Source organism: Pristis pectinata, chromosome 29 (assembly GCF_009764475.1).
Source record: "Pristis pectinata isolate sPriPec2 chromosome 29, sPriPec2.1.pri, whole genome shotgun sequence".
NCBI lineage: Eukaryota > Metazoa > Chordata > Chondrichthyes > Rhinopristiformes > Pristidae > Pristis > Pristis pectinata.
This window is the reverse complement of record NC_067433.1, coordinates 13,895,755-13,909,135: the sequence shown is the minus strand read 5'-3', so window position 1 is coordinate 13,909,135 and position 13,381 is coordinate 13,895,755. Positions and strand designations below refer to the sequence as shown.

The window sequence follows — 13,381 nt, the reverse complement described above, 5'->3', positions numbered from 1 at the left end:
TGCTGGAAACAATAAACTGTGAGGGGTTGGAACTAAGAGACTGAAGTTTCTATGCCGAGCAAGTCTGAGGCACTGAAGGGGCACTAAAACCTGATTTCGTACTGACAACACAAATATAACTGCAGTGCCAGTGTGTGGCATGAAGGAACTGGTGGCAAAGAGAGAGTAAATGACAGTGACTTAACAAATATATGCTGTCAGATTTTCTATGATGTTAGGACGTCTAAAATCCTAGGTATCAGATTATCAGAGCAAGCTTTAATTTTAATGCTTATTGGATTCAGCAGTGTTTTTACTGATTTGTCAGTGGTGGAGATTATATTGATCACAACTGCAACATTTTTTAAAAGAATGACATTTCTCAATATGTGTTAATCTTCACGAAGGAAAGAGAATCTGTCAATGCATTTTGCTGCAAAAGTGCACACACAGTTTGGGTTCATACACGAGTATGGAGCTGCTTCTTGGAAAACTCAGGTATTGGAATGAAGGCAGAAGTTAAAACCAGTGAAAGGAAAATTTGGGTCTGAGATCAAGAAGGGTGTCACTACTGAAAAGGGCAGGTTTTGGCTCTGTGCCATGATAACCTGTCACACAAAGACAACATCTACCCAAGGAGTATGATAATAGTGGCAAGATTCTTTGGCAAGATGCCACAGAGATCATGTAATGGAGAAATGAAGAATTAGCTAAGGTGATTTGGTTTAGTTGAGGATTGTCACAGCATTTACATGGAATGCAGTGGAACACTGGAGTTTCTGTTCAGTGCAGACATTGACAGGATTGGGGATAACTGAATGAGTTACAGCACGTGAATGTGGACCAGGATAATAAAAGTCCTTGGCAATGACTTGACATTTGTTCTCGTGCTGAGTGGTTTGGATTTCAAAATTATAAAAAACAGGAATGCATAAAGAATGCAATATGTATGGATTTTCATAAATATCCAGCTTACTCTGGGAGGTAAAGCAAATAACACCCATAGAGTCTTCGAATTATATGCAAATAACCATAACTTATCCAAGCTGGTCTGACATCATGGATGTGTGTAACCTTGGTATGCGTGGATCTGTGACCCAGGCCAGTATGATCTGAGTGATCCTGGTCATTGTGCATTTGTGTCATCTGGCAAGTTTGGATTGGTGACCCTGGTCATTGTCAATCTGTGACCCAGACCAGTGTGGACATGAGTCACTCTGGTCATTGGTTATCTGAATGAACCAGACCTGTGTGGATCTGTGGGACTCTTGCTATTGTTGGATCTAAGTGACCCATGTCATTGTGGATTAGACTGATCCTGGCCAATACAGCAACCTTTCAATCAACCATGGATTTGGTTGATCCTGGCCAATACAGCAACCTTTCAATTGACCAGCACCAAAATTCGAAGAGCATTGGAAAATTATTGTCAAAGGCTCTGCTATTTCCTCCCATTTCTTAAAAGACAGCATTCTACCTGGACCTGGCAACATGTCTATTTTTAAAGATTCTCAGCTGCTTACTGTAACCCCTCTCCATTTGCAGCACCCTACTTCTTTCATGTCAAAGCCCATATCTTCCCTGTCTTCCATGAAGACTAAACGTAGCATTTATTTCAAACTTTACAATTTTTCTATCTACAAATTTAAGGAATTATTTGATCTCTAATAGGCCCTTGTCTTTCCTTTTGTCCTTCATTTATGATGGAATATCTAAGACTTCCCTTTGATTTTATTTGCCAGTATGTTTCATGCACATACTTTCCCTTCCTGACTTCCTTTTTAATCCGACCCCTGCATCTGATATACTCCTTCAGACTTTCTGCGGTGTTCAGCTCCCAGTAAGTGTAAACAGCTTGCATTTTTTGCATGATCCTGTCCTATATGTTCCTTGAAGTCCCTGACTGTGAGCTTGTGTACATGATTGGGTTCTCCCCATTTTTGAGAACATGTGGAATGCCTTCCACTGACATCACACTGATTTCCTTTCAAGTAGCTATTTTGCTAAATCATGTCTCAGTCTTATAAAATTGTCTATAACCCAATTTAAAACTTTACTCCTCATCTGTCTTGTGCAGGGAGATGGGATTAGTTTAATTTGGCACCATCAATGGCAGAGACATTGTGGGTCAAAGGGCCTGTTCCTGTGTTATACTGTTCTATGCTCTATGTTCTATCTGTGTCCTTTTCCATAACGATGCTAAATCTAACTGAATTGTAATCATTGCCTCCATCCTTTCCACTTGCCCAGGTTAATTCCACGAAAATAAGTTGAGCACTAGATTCCCACTCACACTGGGCTTTCCACTTACTTGTGGATCTAAGTGGTAGTGGTTCTCAGTGGCATTGGTCACTCTGAATGATCTCGTTCCTCCTACGCTTTTAGATCCTATTTTCAGATCTGATCAATGCCACTCTTCAAATGCAACCAATTTCTTTAGCAATGTTTTTATTGGAATGATTTCTTACAGGAGGCTCCAGGACAGAAGAGCATTACTCAACAGCAGCAGCTTCCTCGCTGTTTCCAATGTTTCATGAATATTTATTACCTCATTTGGTGGCAGTGGGTTTTGCAGGAAACAGTAACGCTTCATTAACCGACCCTACCAGCCTGTGTTCATTAAATGATGGAAGCTGTTGTTGACAATGCATTCAAGCAGCATTGGATACAGCAAGGTTATGGGATCAGAGAACATCCCAGCTTAACCTGTGCTCCAGAACCATCTGTACCTCGAGCCAAGCCATTCCAGTAAAGGTACAACACTGGCACCTTCTCAACCAGTGAAAATTTGCACAGGTATGTCCTTTTGACAAACAACAGGACAAATCCAGTTCATGTAATTACTGCCCAATCAGCCCTTTGTCAGTGTGATAGAAGGCATCATCAAGAGTGCTTTCAAGCAGCACTTGCTCACCAATAACCTACTCAGTAACACCAGGTTTAGGTTTTGCAAGGACCACTCAGCACAACCTGGGTCCAAACATGGACCAAAGAGCTAAATTCTAAAGTCAAGTGAGTGTGATTGCACTTGACATAAAAGCAGCTTTTGATCAAGTGGGGCATCAAGGCACCCTGGTAAAACAAAGGCCAGTGAGAAAATAGTCCAGTGGTTGGAGTCCTACCCTGTGGGTGTCAGGGCTTAATTATCCCAGACCCAGGACATCACCGCTGGAGTTCCTCGGGGCAGTGATTGCGGACCAACCATCTTCAGCAGCTGCATCAATGACCTTCCTTCCATCATAAGTCAGAAGTGGAGTTGTTCGCTGATGATTGTACAATATTCAGCTGCATTTGCTACTCATCAGTAAATGAACCAAGCCACAGCTGCATGCATAGTGGGTTCAATCCTGACCTCTGGTGCTGTCTGTGTGGATTTGCATGTTCTCTCTGTGATCACATGGGTTTTCCTCTGGGTGCTCCAGTTTCCTCCCACAAGCCAAAGATATGCAAGTTGGTAGGTTAATTGGCGGCTGCAAATTACTCCTAGTGTGTAGGTGAGTGTAGTGATAGTAATAGAATCTGAAGCGAGTTGATAGGAATGTGGGGAGCACAATATGGGATTAGTGCAAATGGGTGCTTGATGGTTGGTGCAGACTTGTGGGGCTGAAGGGGCTGTTTCCATGCTGTATAACTTTATGAATCTGGCAACGCTGAAGCATGGGCTGGTGTGGCAAACAATATTTGCATCACAAAAGTGCAGGATGATGACCATTCCCAACAAAAGGTAGTCTAGCCACCTGGATGGTACAGTGGCAGCTGCCTCATAGCTCCAGTAACCGGGATTTGATCCTAACCTCTGGTGCTACCAGTGTGGAGCTAGCAAGTTCTCCATGCGACTGCCTGGATTTCCTCCCACAGCTCAAAGTCATGTGGATTGGCAGATTAATTGAGCACCATATATTGGCCCGATTGTGTACATGAGGGGTGGAATCTTGGGGGGGAGGGGTGAGAGGGGTGAAGGGAGGGGGGACTTGATGGGAATGTGGGGAGAAAAGAAATGAGATGAGTGTAAATGGATGGTTGAAGGTTTGCATGTTTCGGTGAGCCAAAGGTCCTGTTCTTGTGCTGTATAACCCTTGTCATTCAAAGGCACCACCATCATTGACTCCTCTACCATCAATATCCTAGTGGTCACCATTGACCAAAACCTCAACTAGACCAGCCATATAAATATCATGGCTACTACAGCAGGTCAAGAGGGCAGGTGTCTTGCAACAAGTGACTCACTTCCAGACATCCCAAGGTTTTTTTACCATTCACAAGGCACAGGTCAGGAGTGTGATAGACTATTCTCCCTTCATCTAGACGAGTGCAGCTTCAACGTTTCTCAAGAAGCTTGGCACCATCCTGGACAAAGCAGCTCACTTGATTGCCACCTATCAACCACTTAAAAATTCATTCTGTCCACCACTGTTACACTTTTGCAGTGTGCACCATCAGTGTGCACCATCTACAAAATGCACCATGCCAGGTAAAATCCAACAGCAACCTCTCAGCCCACAACCTTTACCACCAACAAAGGCAAAGACAGCAGATGCCAGTAACACCACCACGCCCAAGTTCCCTTCCAAGTTGCACTTCATAAGCCGTGGAAAATATATCACTGTTCTCTCAACATCACTGGGTCCAAATCTTGAAAATCCCTATGCAGCAGCACTGTGGATGTATCTTTACTAGAAGGCTACAGTGGTTCACGAATGCAGCTCACCAACCTCCTCGAAGGCAATTACGGACGGGCTAATAAATGCTGATCTTACTAGCAACACCCAGATCCCAAAATAAAATTTTAAAACATTAGCTATTCACTGTAGAAGCAACAAGCATAAAGTCTAGAAGTCTGATCCTTTCCTCCACCTGACATATATAACTTTCAGCAGGGATCACTGGTTCTAATCTATTCTCTCTCATGTGCCATCAACTCCTTGATCCTTCTACAATTCACCTGCACTGAGGGCAATTTTACAGTAGCCATTTAACCTATCACATATCTTTGGGATGTTGGAGGAAGCGGAGCACCCGGGGAAATCCAGGTGGATTACATGCAAACTTGATATCGGAGGTCAGGATCAAATCAAGGTCACTGGAGGTATGAAGTAGGAGTGTTCCCTGCTTCCATCTCTCTGCCAAGTTGAATCAGAGTTGTTGAACCTTTATAAGTTACTGGCTTGGCCACAGCTAGAGTATTGTGTCCAACTATAGGAACGATGTAAACACCCAAGAGATGGTGCAAGAAGTTATTCCAAGGACAAGGTATTTCAGCAGCAAGTTAGACAAAATAAACTAGAACTGTTCTCCTTAGAGCAAAGAAAGTTGAGAAGACATTTGACAGAGGTGCAAGGATCAGTACAGGTTTAGATAAGGTAAATAGAGATGGTACAAGGTGTAGGGCAGACATGAACAAAAAATTCAGGAGAAATTAATATTTTCTTTGCAGTGTGGTCATTATCTGAAATTCACTGCCTCTAAGGATTGTGGAAGTAATGTTAATCTGGGCTTTCAAAAGAAAATTAGACAGCAACATAGTGGAAAATAATTTGCTGGCTATTGGGAAGTAGTGGAGTGCCAAGGACAAATCAATGTGCCAAATGGTTACCTTCTAACATGGATAAATACTATCCTCTACAACTACCAGGGATCCCCATAAAAAAAGTTATTTTTCTCTGCTCTCACAGGAATGTCAGAAACATTGAATCAAAAACATAAGAATTAAATTCTTATAAGAATAAGAATTAAATTTTGATGTTCATAGTGTTCTGACTGATCTTCACAAGGACACCAAGGTTCTGGAGGTAATTGTAACACTGCCTCAAACTCGCCCTTTTCAATGTGATTGCTGGGACTCTGTAGAAAGTTAAAGGGAGATGAAATTGGAGGTGTAGCTGGATTAGCCCCATTCACTGAATACCAGCCTGATCTGGAATCATTCTGTGGGTTTTGTTTGGTGCCAGGTTATAGCATTCATGGCTCTTCATTCAAGATTCCAGGAATACACATTGAAGTCATTTATCTGCATCTTTCTTGCCAATACCAAAATGCTTTTTCCTGGTTTGGATGGTTGAGGGGAAAAGGTAACAACAAGTCACAACAATACGTGTTCACTGCCAGGAAATGGACTTGAGCGTAGGCTGATGTGATTGAAGTCCCTTCTATCTGCCAAATTCAAGAGTGCACAAGAAATGAGGCAGACAATCTAATTCTAATTGGGCATCAATCCAGGGTGGAATACTGCCCATTATTATAGACGTTATATAGAGACAGTATTGCTGAGTCAATTCATTATGTGTTGGTGCGCTGGAATGAGTTTCCCTGGGCGAAAGGTTAAGACCCATTATTGGGCTATAATTGAGGGAGCTTCACACTCTATGCTGCATGCCATGCTTACTTGATGCTGACAATGTGCAACCAAAATGGAAAAATGTTCAACTTGCCAGTGCCACCATTTAAGGGGAACGATGACGTGGTACCTCTACTAGAGATCTAGTCAAATGATCAGTTCAAACCTCCAGACTGGCAGCTGGGAAGTTTAAATTCTAGTTCAATCCTGACCTCCAATGTTCTCTGTGTGGAGTTTCCGTGTTCTCTTTGTGATCAGCTGGATTTCCACAAGGTGCTCCTTTTCCTCCCGCATCTCAAAGAAATCCCAAATTGTCCCTAGTGTTTAGGTGAGTGGAAGAATCTGGGGGGAGTTGATGGGAATGTGGGAAGAATAAAATGGGATTGGTGTAAATGGCTGACTGGTTGAGTCGAAGGGCCTGTTTCTGTGCTGTATTATTCTACGACTCAAATTAATTAAATAAATACAGAATAATATATTACTGACCTTGGAGCATCTCAACTATTATTCATTGCACCTTGTTCACAAATGTAGAGAAAGAAATGAAAAATATCGTCCTTTTTTGGTCTTGCCTGCATGTAACTCCAGACCCACACCACCTCTTAGCTGCCCTCTGTATTGATATAGAAGATCACTAGTTGCGCAGATGCTTTGGAATGATCAATAAATGCTATCAATGCCAGGACACTCAAACCCTGTGACTGAATAAGCAAGGCCCTATTATGGAGACGTTTTCTGCCAACGAGCTCTGCTTTACCAACCGCATGTTATATATGTTGAAAAGGGGAGCTAACAGCTGGATTAAAACAGATCCAGCCCATAATGAACGTATATCTCACTAAACCAGGCCCACTCAATTACATGTATAAGTTTGTTAGAAATATTTATTTCTTGGTTAATTGCTGCAGTTATGTAGATTGATTGGACATGTAATCCCTTGATTGGTGTTTAATCACAGCCTATCATTTAAACCAGACCACACTGTTCTGGAGGCTAAACAGTGGAAATTATTTGTGAATTGTTCAACAAAAATCTGCCTTGTGCAGGTCTGGTCACTACATTATGAGAAGGATGTGGAAGTTTATTGGAGAAGGTGCAGAACAAGTTCACCAGGATGTTTCCTGGATTAGAGGGTATTAGCTATAAGGAGAAGTTGGATGAATTTGGATTGTTTTCTCTGGAACATTGGAGGTTTAGGGGAGACCTGATAGAAGAATATAAAACTATACTTCTATCAGATATCTAAATAAGGCATATAGAGTAGATAGAGTCCTTTTGCCAGGGTGGAAAAGTCGAAGACTAAATAGTTTTAAGGTGAGAGGGCGAATGGTTAAAGGAGATACATGAGGCAATTATTTTATACAGAAAATGGTGGATGACTGGAACACGCTGCCAGGGGAAGTGGTGGAAGCAGATACGATAACAATGTTAAAGTAAATAAATCTTCCATCTCATCATCAAGATCCAATGAACTTCATACCCTACATGTTATCTATTGACAGGCACGTGTGCAGGCAGATGGGATTAATTCCGATTGGCATCATGGTCAGCACAGACACTGTGGGCTGAACTTGAGAGCTGAGCAGGAAATCAGCAAAGGGCTATCCCATTAGGTTCTGTACCAACTCTGTGCTCACTGGCTGCTAGTGAAGCAGTGCTTTGATTTTAAAATTCTTATCCATGATTTCAAATCACTCTATGGACTTGCCACTTCCTATCTCCTCCAGTCCAATCACCCACTGAGATCTCTGACCTTCTCCAAATCTGCCTTCTTTCTTACTTTGAATTTACTTTTTCGACCATGGTAAGTCATTCAACTACTGAAGTGCTAAATTCTGGAATCTGTACACATAGTGAGAAAAATTTGAACCCTGAAGGAACCAGAATTGGAGGAATTCAATATTCTCAGAGGGTAATCATGCTCCAAAAGATTTAGGGATGGGTGAGGGCACGTAGAGATTTGAAGACAGCGATGAGAAATTGAGATATTAAATTAAGCTGATGCAGCTGAGGGGTGGGCAACAAATGCTGGATTTGCAGTGATGCCCAGTTCCAGGGGAATATAATAATTAGAAAGTAAATAAATCTTCCATCTCGGCATGATGATCCAATGAACTTCATACCCTACATGTTATCTGTTGATAAGAATGTACAGTGTTTCCAGACACATTGATGCACATCAGCACATTCCATAGGAATTACTCGTGGTGGGGATGTTTTGCTCCTGATAATCCATCTGGGATTTTTGGATTAGGTAGCGAGCTGCAAAAATTTGAACATTCTTGGCATGAACAGAAGCAAGTCACTCTGGTGAATATCACAACCTGACACTCCACCAGCTGATAAAATACAGCAAACTTGACATTGGCCTTAGCTTGGAACTTGTGTCCCTGCCTTTCAACAGGTCAGTTTTTAATTAAATAAGTAGTTTACAGAATACTACAACCACAGGCAAGAATATGAAGAATAGGTGAGATTAATGTCACAAAGCCCACAGGAACTTAAAATTGCAAAACTCTGGGAGTTGCTATGATGGCGTATACATTGCACAATTCGTCTGCGTTGCCCATTTTGTGTTAACCAACCAATCAGCTCATCTTTGGGGTGTGGGTGGAAACTGGAGCACCTGGGCAAACCTATGCAGTCACAAGAAGAATGTGCAAAGTTCACATACAAAATCCTTGTCTCTGGAGCTGTAAGGCAGCTGCACTACCTGCTTCATCACCACGCCTCTCTTACGATCCATATAGAGTTCAGATTTGAAAAGAGCAGATGTCCTTGATATTTGTTGATGGCATCAGGATAGCTCAGTAGCCCAAAACAAGAAACAGTTGCTTTCTGTACTCTAATCCACTTGTCCCAACTTTTTCCTTGAAGGACGGATACGGTGAATAATTTTCTCACAATTTGAGCACAAAATCTAGGCTGATATTTTCGTGACTTTTGAGGGTGTGCTGCACACTCGAGGGTGCAAACTTTTGAATGAGTTGTTTAACCTAGATCTCATTGCACTCTCAGATGGATATAAAATAGCCCTTGAAAATGAGAAGGAGAGTTATCCTCATTGTCTCGGTCAATACTTATTCCTCAGTCAAAAATCATCTTATCTTGTTATTTTCATATTGCTGCTTGTGGGAATTTATGTGCATAATTTAGTTGCTGTATTACCTGCTTTACAGCAAATAATAACTCAAAGTACTCTGCTGGCTGCAAATCCAGTGGAATGGAACACTCTCTATTTGCCTAAATGAATGCAGCTCCAACAACTGTCAAGAAACCTGACACCATCCAAGACAAAATAACCTACTTAACTGGTACCCCATCCACCAGCATAAACATGCACTTCTTCCACCGACAGTACACAATGGCTTCAGCATGTACCATCTGCAAAATGCATTGCATTTACCTGCCTAGGCTACGAGAACAACACCTTCCAAATATGTAGCCTTTAACACCAAGAAGAACAAAAGCTTCACTTCATATGAGCACCACTATCTGCAGGTTCTTCTCCAAGTCGTACACCTTTCTGACCTGGAAATATATTGGCTTTCCTTCATTGCCACAAGGTCTGAATCCCGGAACTCTCTCCCCAACAACAATGTGAAGGCATCTTCACTAGAAGGGCCACAACAGTTCAAGAAGGCAACATCACCAACTTGTCAAGTGTAATTATGGATGGACAATAGATATTTGCCTCGCCATCTCTTCCTAGATCTTGAAAAATAATTAGGTGAACAAAAGCTTTGGGACACCCTGAAAGACTAAACAATATGTGAACTACACTGTAGTAATACATCTTTCTTTCCTCTTCCAAAGATGGTCACCATTATTATTCAAATTCCATCACCGTACCATGTCAGTGTAGATGTTAGGAGTTGAGGAACCTACTGAAACTTCATTATTAGCATATAATATAGTCCTTTAAATGTTGCAATGACAATAGGGCTTCTTCTGTATGTACCTACTACAAATCTAACCATTTTTCTAACACTGATTATGTTGACAATCTATTCAGTTATCATATTTTTCCAGAGCCAAATCTCTGTGAATGTGGCAGATTTAATTTGGCGATGCTTCCTGATTTCTGACTTGAGGTATAAGCCCTTCATGGTCAGTGTAAATGCAGCTAAACTATACCTGTTTGACCTGGATTACAGAAGATGACAGGATGATTTGATTGAGGTTGATAGGGCTTTGCAAGCAACTAGCAGGGTTAATAGATGGGGACCTTCTTTTACAGCTGGGAGTTGGTCAAGAGCAAAGAGACATGACCAGAAATGAGAGGCACGGATATTCAATTGAGAAACACTTCTTCATGCAAAGACTTGTGGAAGTGTGGGACTATCTCTCACAAAGATCAGTTGATGCCAGCATGGTTAATCATTTTTATCTGAGTGCAATAGATTTTACTGGTTAAGACTCTGAAACAACATGGTGCCAAGGCAGGTGGATGGAGTTAAAATAAATATCAGATGTGATGTTAGTGAAAGATGGAGAAGGTCCAAGGGGCGAAATGAACTCTTTATCGTTTACTTTCACCATGGGGGTGTAATGAAGTCATAGCTCTAGCTCTGAGGCTTTATATTGATTCTGTCATCATTTAATTGGCCCCTGACATTCTTTTCAGATATTCCTTTTCCAAAAACCAAATCAGGTTTCAAAGAGTTCAAATCTTTTATGTTTTAAAAAAATGAAGACTTTTCTCATGATTCAGTAGATATGCACATGGTAGTGCTTAGGAGTAATTGCATCTCCCCAGTTTAGGCTAAGGAGAGAAAAGCTTTGCAGGATTGCTGATTGTTGCTTCTTTCTCCCCAATGACTAGATCCTGAAGAAATCTTGTATTGAGATCCTGGCAGCTGAGCCATCAAGCATCTGTGCTGGAGGTAAGTGCGTTAGGCCAGCATCAAACACACTAAATATTTTGCTTTCTTGGGGTCATTGAATCCATTCCAGTAAAAGCAATGCAGGCTGGCTGTTTTCTCTCTTCAGACATTTTCATGCTGCAATGAAATTTTGTAGGTGCTGAGGTAAAGTTTTTCATTAATCCGTGGTTATGCCACGCTCATTTCCTGTGATCAGCCTATGAGTCAGTTGCAGGACTATTTTGACGTGAAGGGAAAACTTTCATGTGCTGTAATGTGGTAGAGACATCCATGAAACTCTTTCTGTCCACTATTTCTATTAAAATAGTAGCTGTTCCTTTTAAATTCATCACTCAGTAGCTGGAGAAAACTTTCCCCACTATGTTCACTTTTTTTCAACAGGACAAGTTTAGCAATGTCTCTCTGGAGGATCATTATACTTTATTTAGCATGTTGTGAAGGGATGAATGTCATATAATCAATGCACTCAAGAGGAATGGGGCTAGGAGACAAATGCTGGAGGCTGTTCTGTATGGAGCAGAGAGATAAAATCATGAAAACTGAAAAAAAACTTCAGGTGCTGCAAATCTGAAATAAAAACAGAGAATGTGGGAAAGTTCAGCAGGTCAGGCACACCGAGAAGCAGAGTTAACGCTTCTGTGAGAAGCTCTTCGTCAGAACTGATGTGAGGAGAAAACAAGTTGGTTTTCGGTTGCAGATAGGGTAAGAGAAGATATAAGATACGATATCTTTATTAGTCGCATGTACATCAAAACACACAGTGAAATGCATCTTTTGCGTAGAGTGTTTTGGGGGCAGCCCGCAAGTGTCGCCACGCTTCCGGTGCCAACATAGCATGCACACAACTTCCTAACTGGTACATCTTTGGAATGTGGGAGGAAACCGGAGCACCCGAAGGAATCCCATGCAGACACAGGGAGAACGTACAAACTGCTTATAGACAGTGGCCAGAATTGAACCCAGGTCGCTGGCACTGTAATAGCGTTGTACTAACCCCTACACTACCATGCCTGCCCAACACTACCGTGCTTGCCTGGTGGGAAGGGCAATCAGGTCCTGATAAGGAAGACCAGGCTTACCATATGGATCTGTAAATGATGTCATCCAGTTAATGTGGGCAATCAGAGAGAGAATGTGAATAAAGGAACATAAAAGTTGTAAAAGGCACAGCTGTGGACATGTCTGGTAGGTCAAATTGTGCAAAGAGAGAGGAAAAACTGAGCCAATATCATAGATGGACTTGTCAGTTCTGATGCAAACAGTGAAAATGAGTTACTTCCAGTTGCTTAATTTGATATCGAGTCCAGAAAGCTGCAGCATGCCCAGCCGGAAGTTGAGGTGCTGCTCCTCCAGCTTACATTGGCCTCCTGCACTATTATAGCAAGGTCCACCTAACAGATAGGTCAGAGTGGGATGTGGGACGGAGAACGAGGCAACTGGAAGCTCAACATTTGCCCCTGAAAACTGAACGCAGGTGCTCTCAAGGCAGTCACATTATCGGAGATATTCCCTACGTCCTATCCATTCCTCCCCCTCCCTCTCTGCGACTTAAAATCAACACGTCTCCTCTCTGTCCCAGTTCTGATGAAGGTCTATGATCTGAAATGTTAACTCAGTGTCTCTTTCCACAGATGCTGTCTGTTGAGGTATTTCCAGCATTTGCTGCCTTTAATATAGATAGAATCATGAAGCGTAAAGAGAGAGTAAATGAAGATAACATGTTTCTAATGACTGAAATTTTGCTAACTGAAGGCTCAGATTTATTGGTATTGAACCAGAGGAGAGACAAGGAATAGACAGTTGCACAACAAGGGTTTAAGATTTGGAACGTACTACCTGACCGAGCAGTAGAAACAAATTCTGCAGTAGACCTCAAAAGAGAATTGGATAAATATTTGCAGAAAAGTCTTGCAGGTATACGGCAAAAAGAGCAGGAGTAGGAATAACTCGGTTGATCTTAGAAAGTGCAGGACAAGGGCTGAATGTCCAACTGTGCTATATCATTCAGATATTGCTGGAAATTCATGTGAATGGGCACAGATGGAATAAAACTTAACTGAGTGGTTGTCCACTTTGGGTAGCCTGCAAGTACTGATGGACAGGCCCTATTAATATAGAATAAAATGGTGGATCATACATTATGCCTTTTGTTTCTTCATATCAGAAGATGTCCTGCCTAATT

The 13,381-nt window shown here is 41.7% G+C and overlaps 1 protein-coding gene across 1 annotated transcript in view; it reads left to right on the top strand.

Annotated features, from left to right (window-relative positions):
- Positions 1-13,381, top strand: part of LOC127584212 (anthrax toxin receptor 1-like) — a 170,313-nt gene that overhangs the window by 45,911 nt on the left and 111,021 nt on the right. The window contains exon 9 of the mRNA XM_052040818.1: positions 11,139-11,199. Coding sequence (XP_051896778.1) covers positions 11,139-11,199 — 61 coding nt within the window. The remainder of the gene's footprint in view (positions 1-11,138; positions 11,200-13,381) is intronic.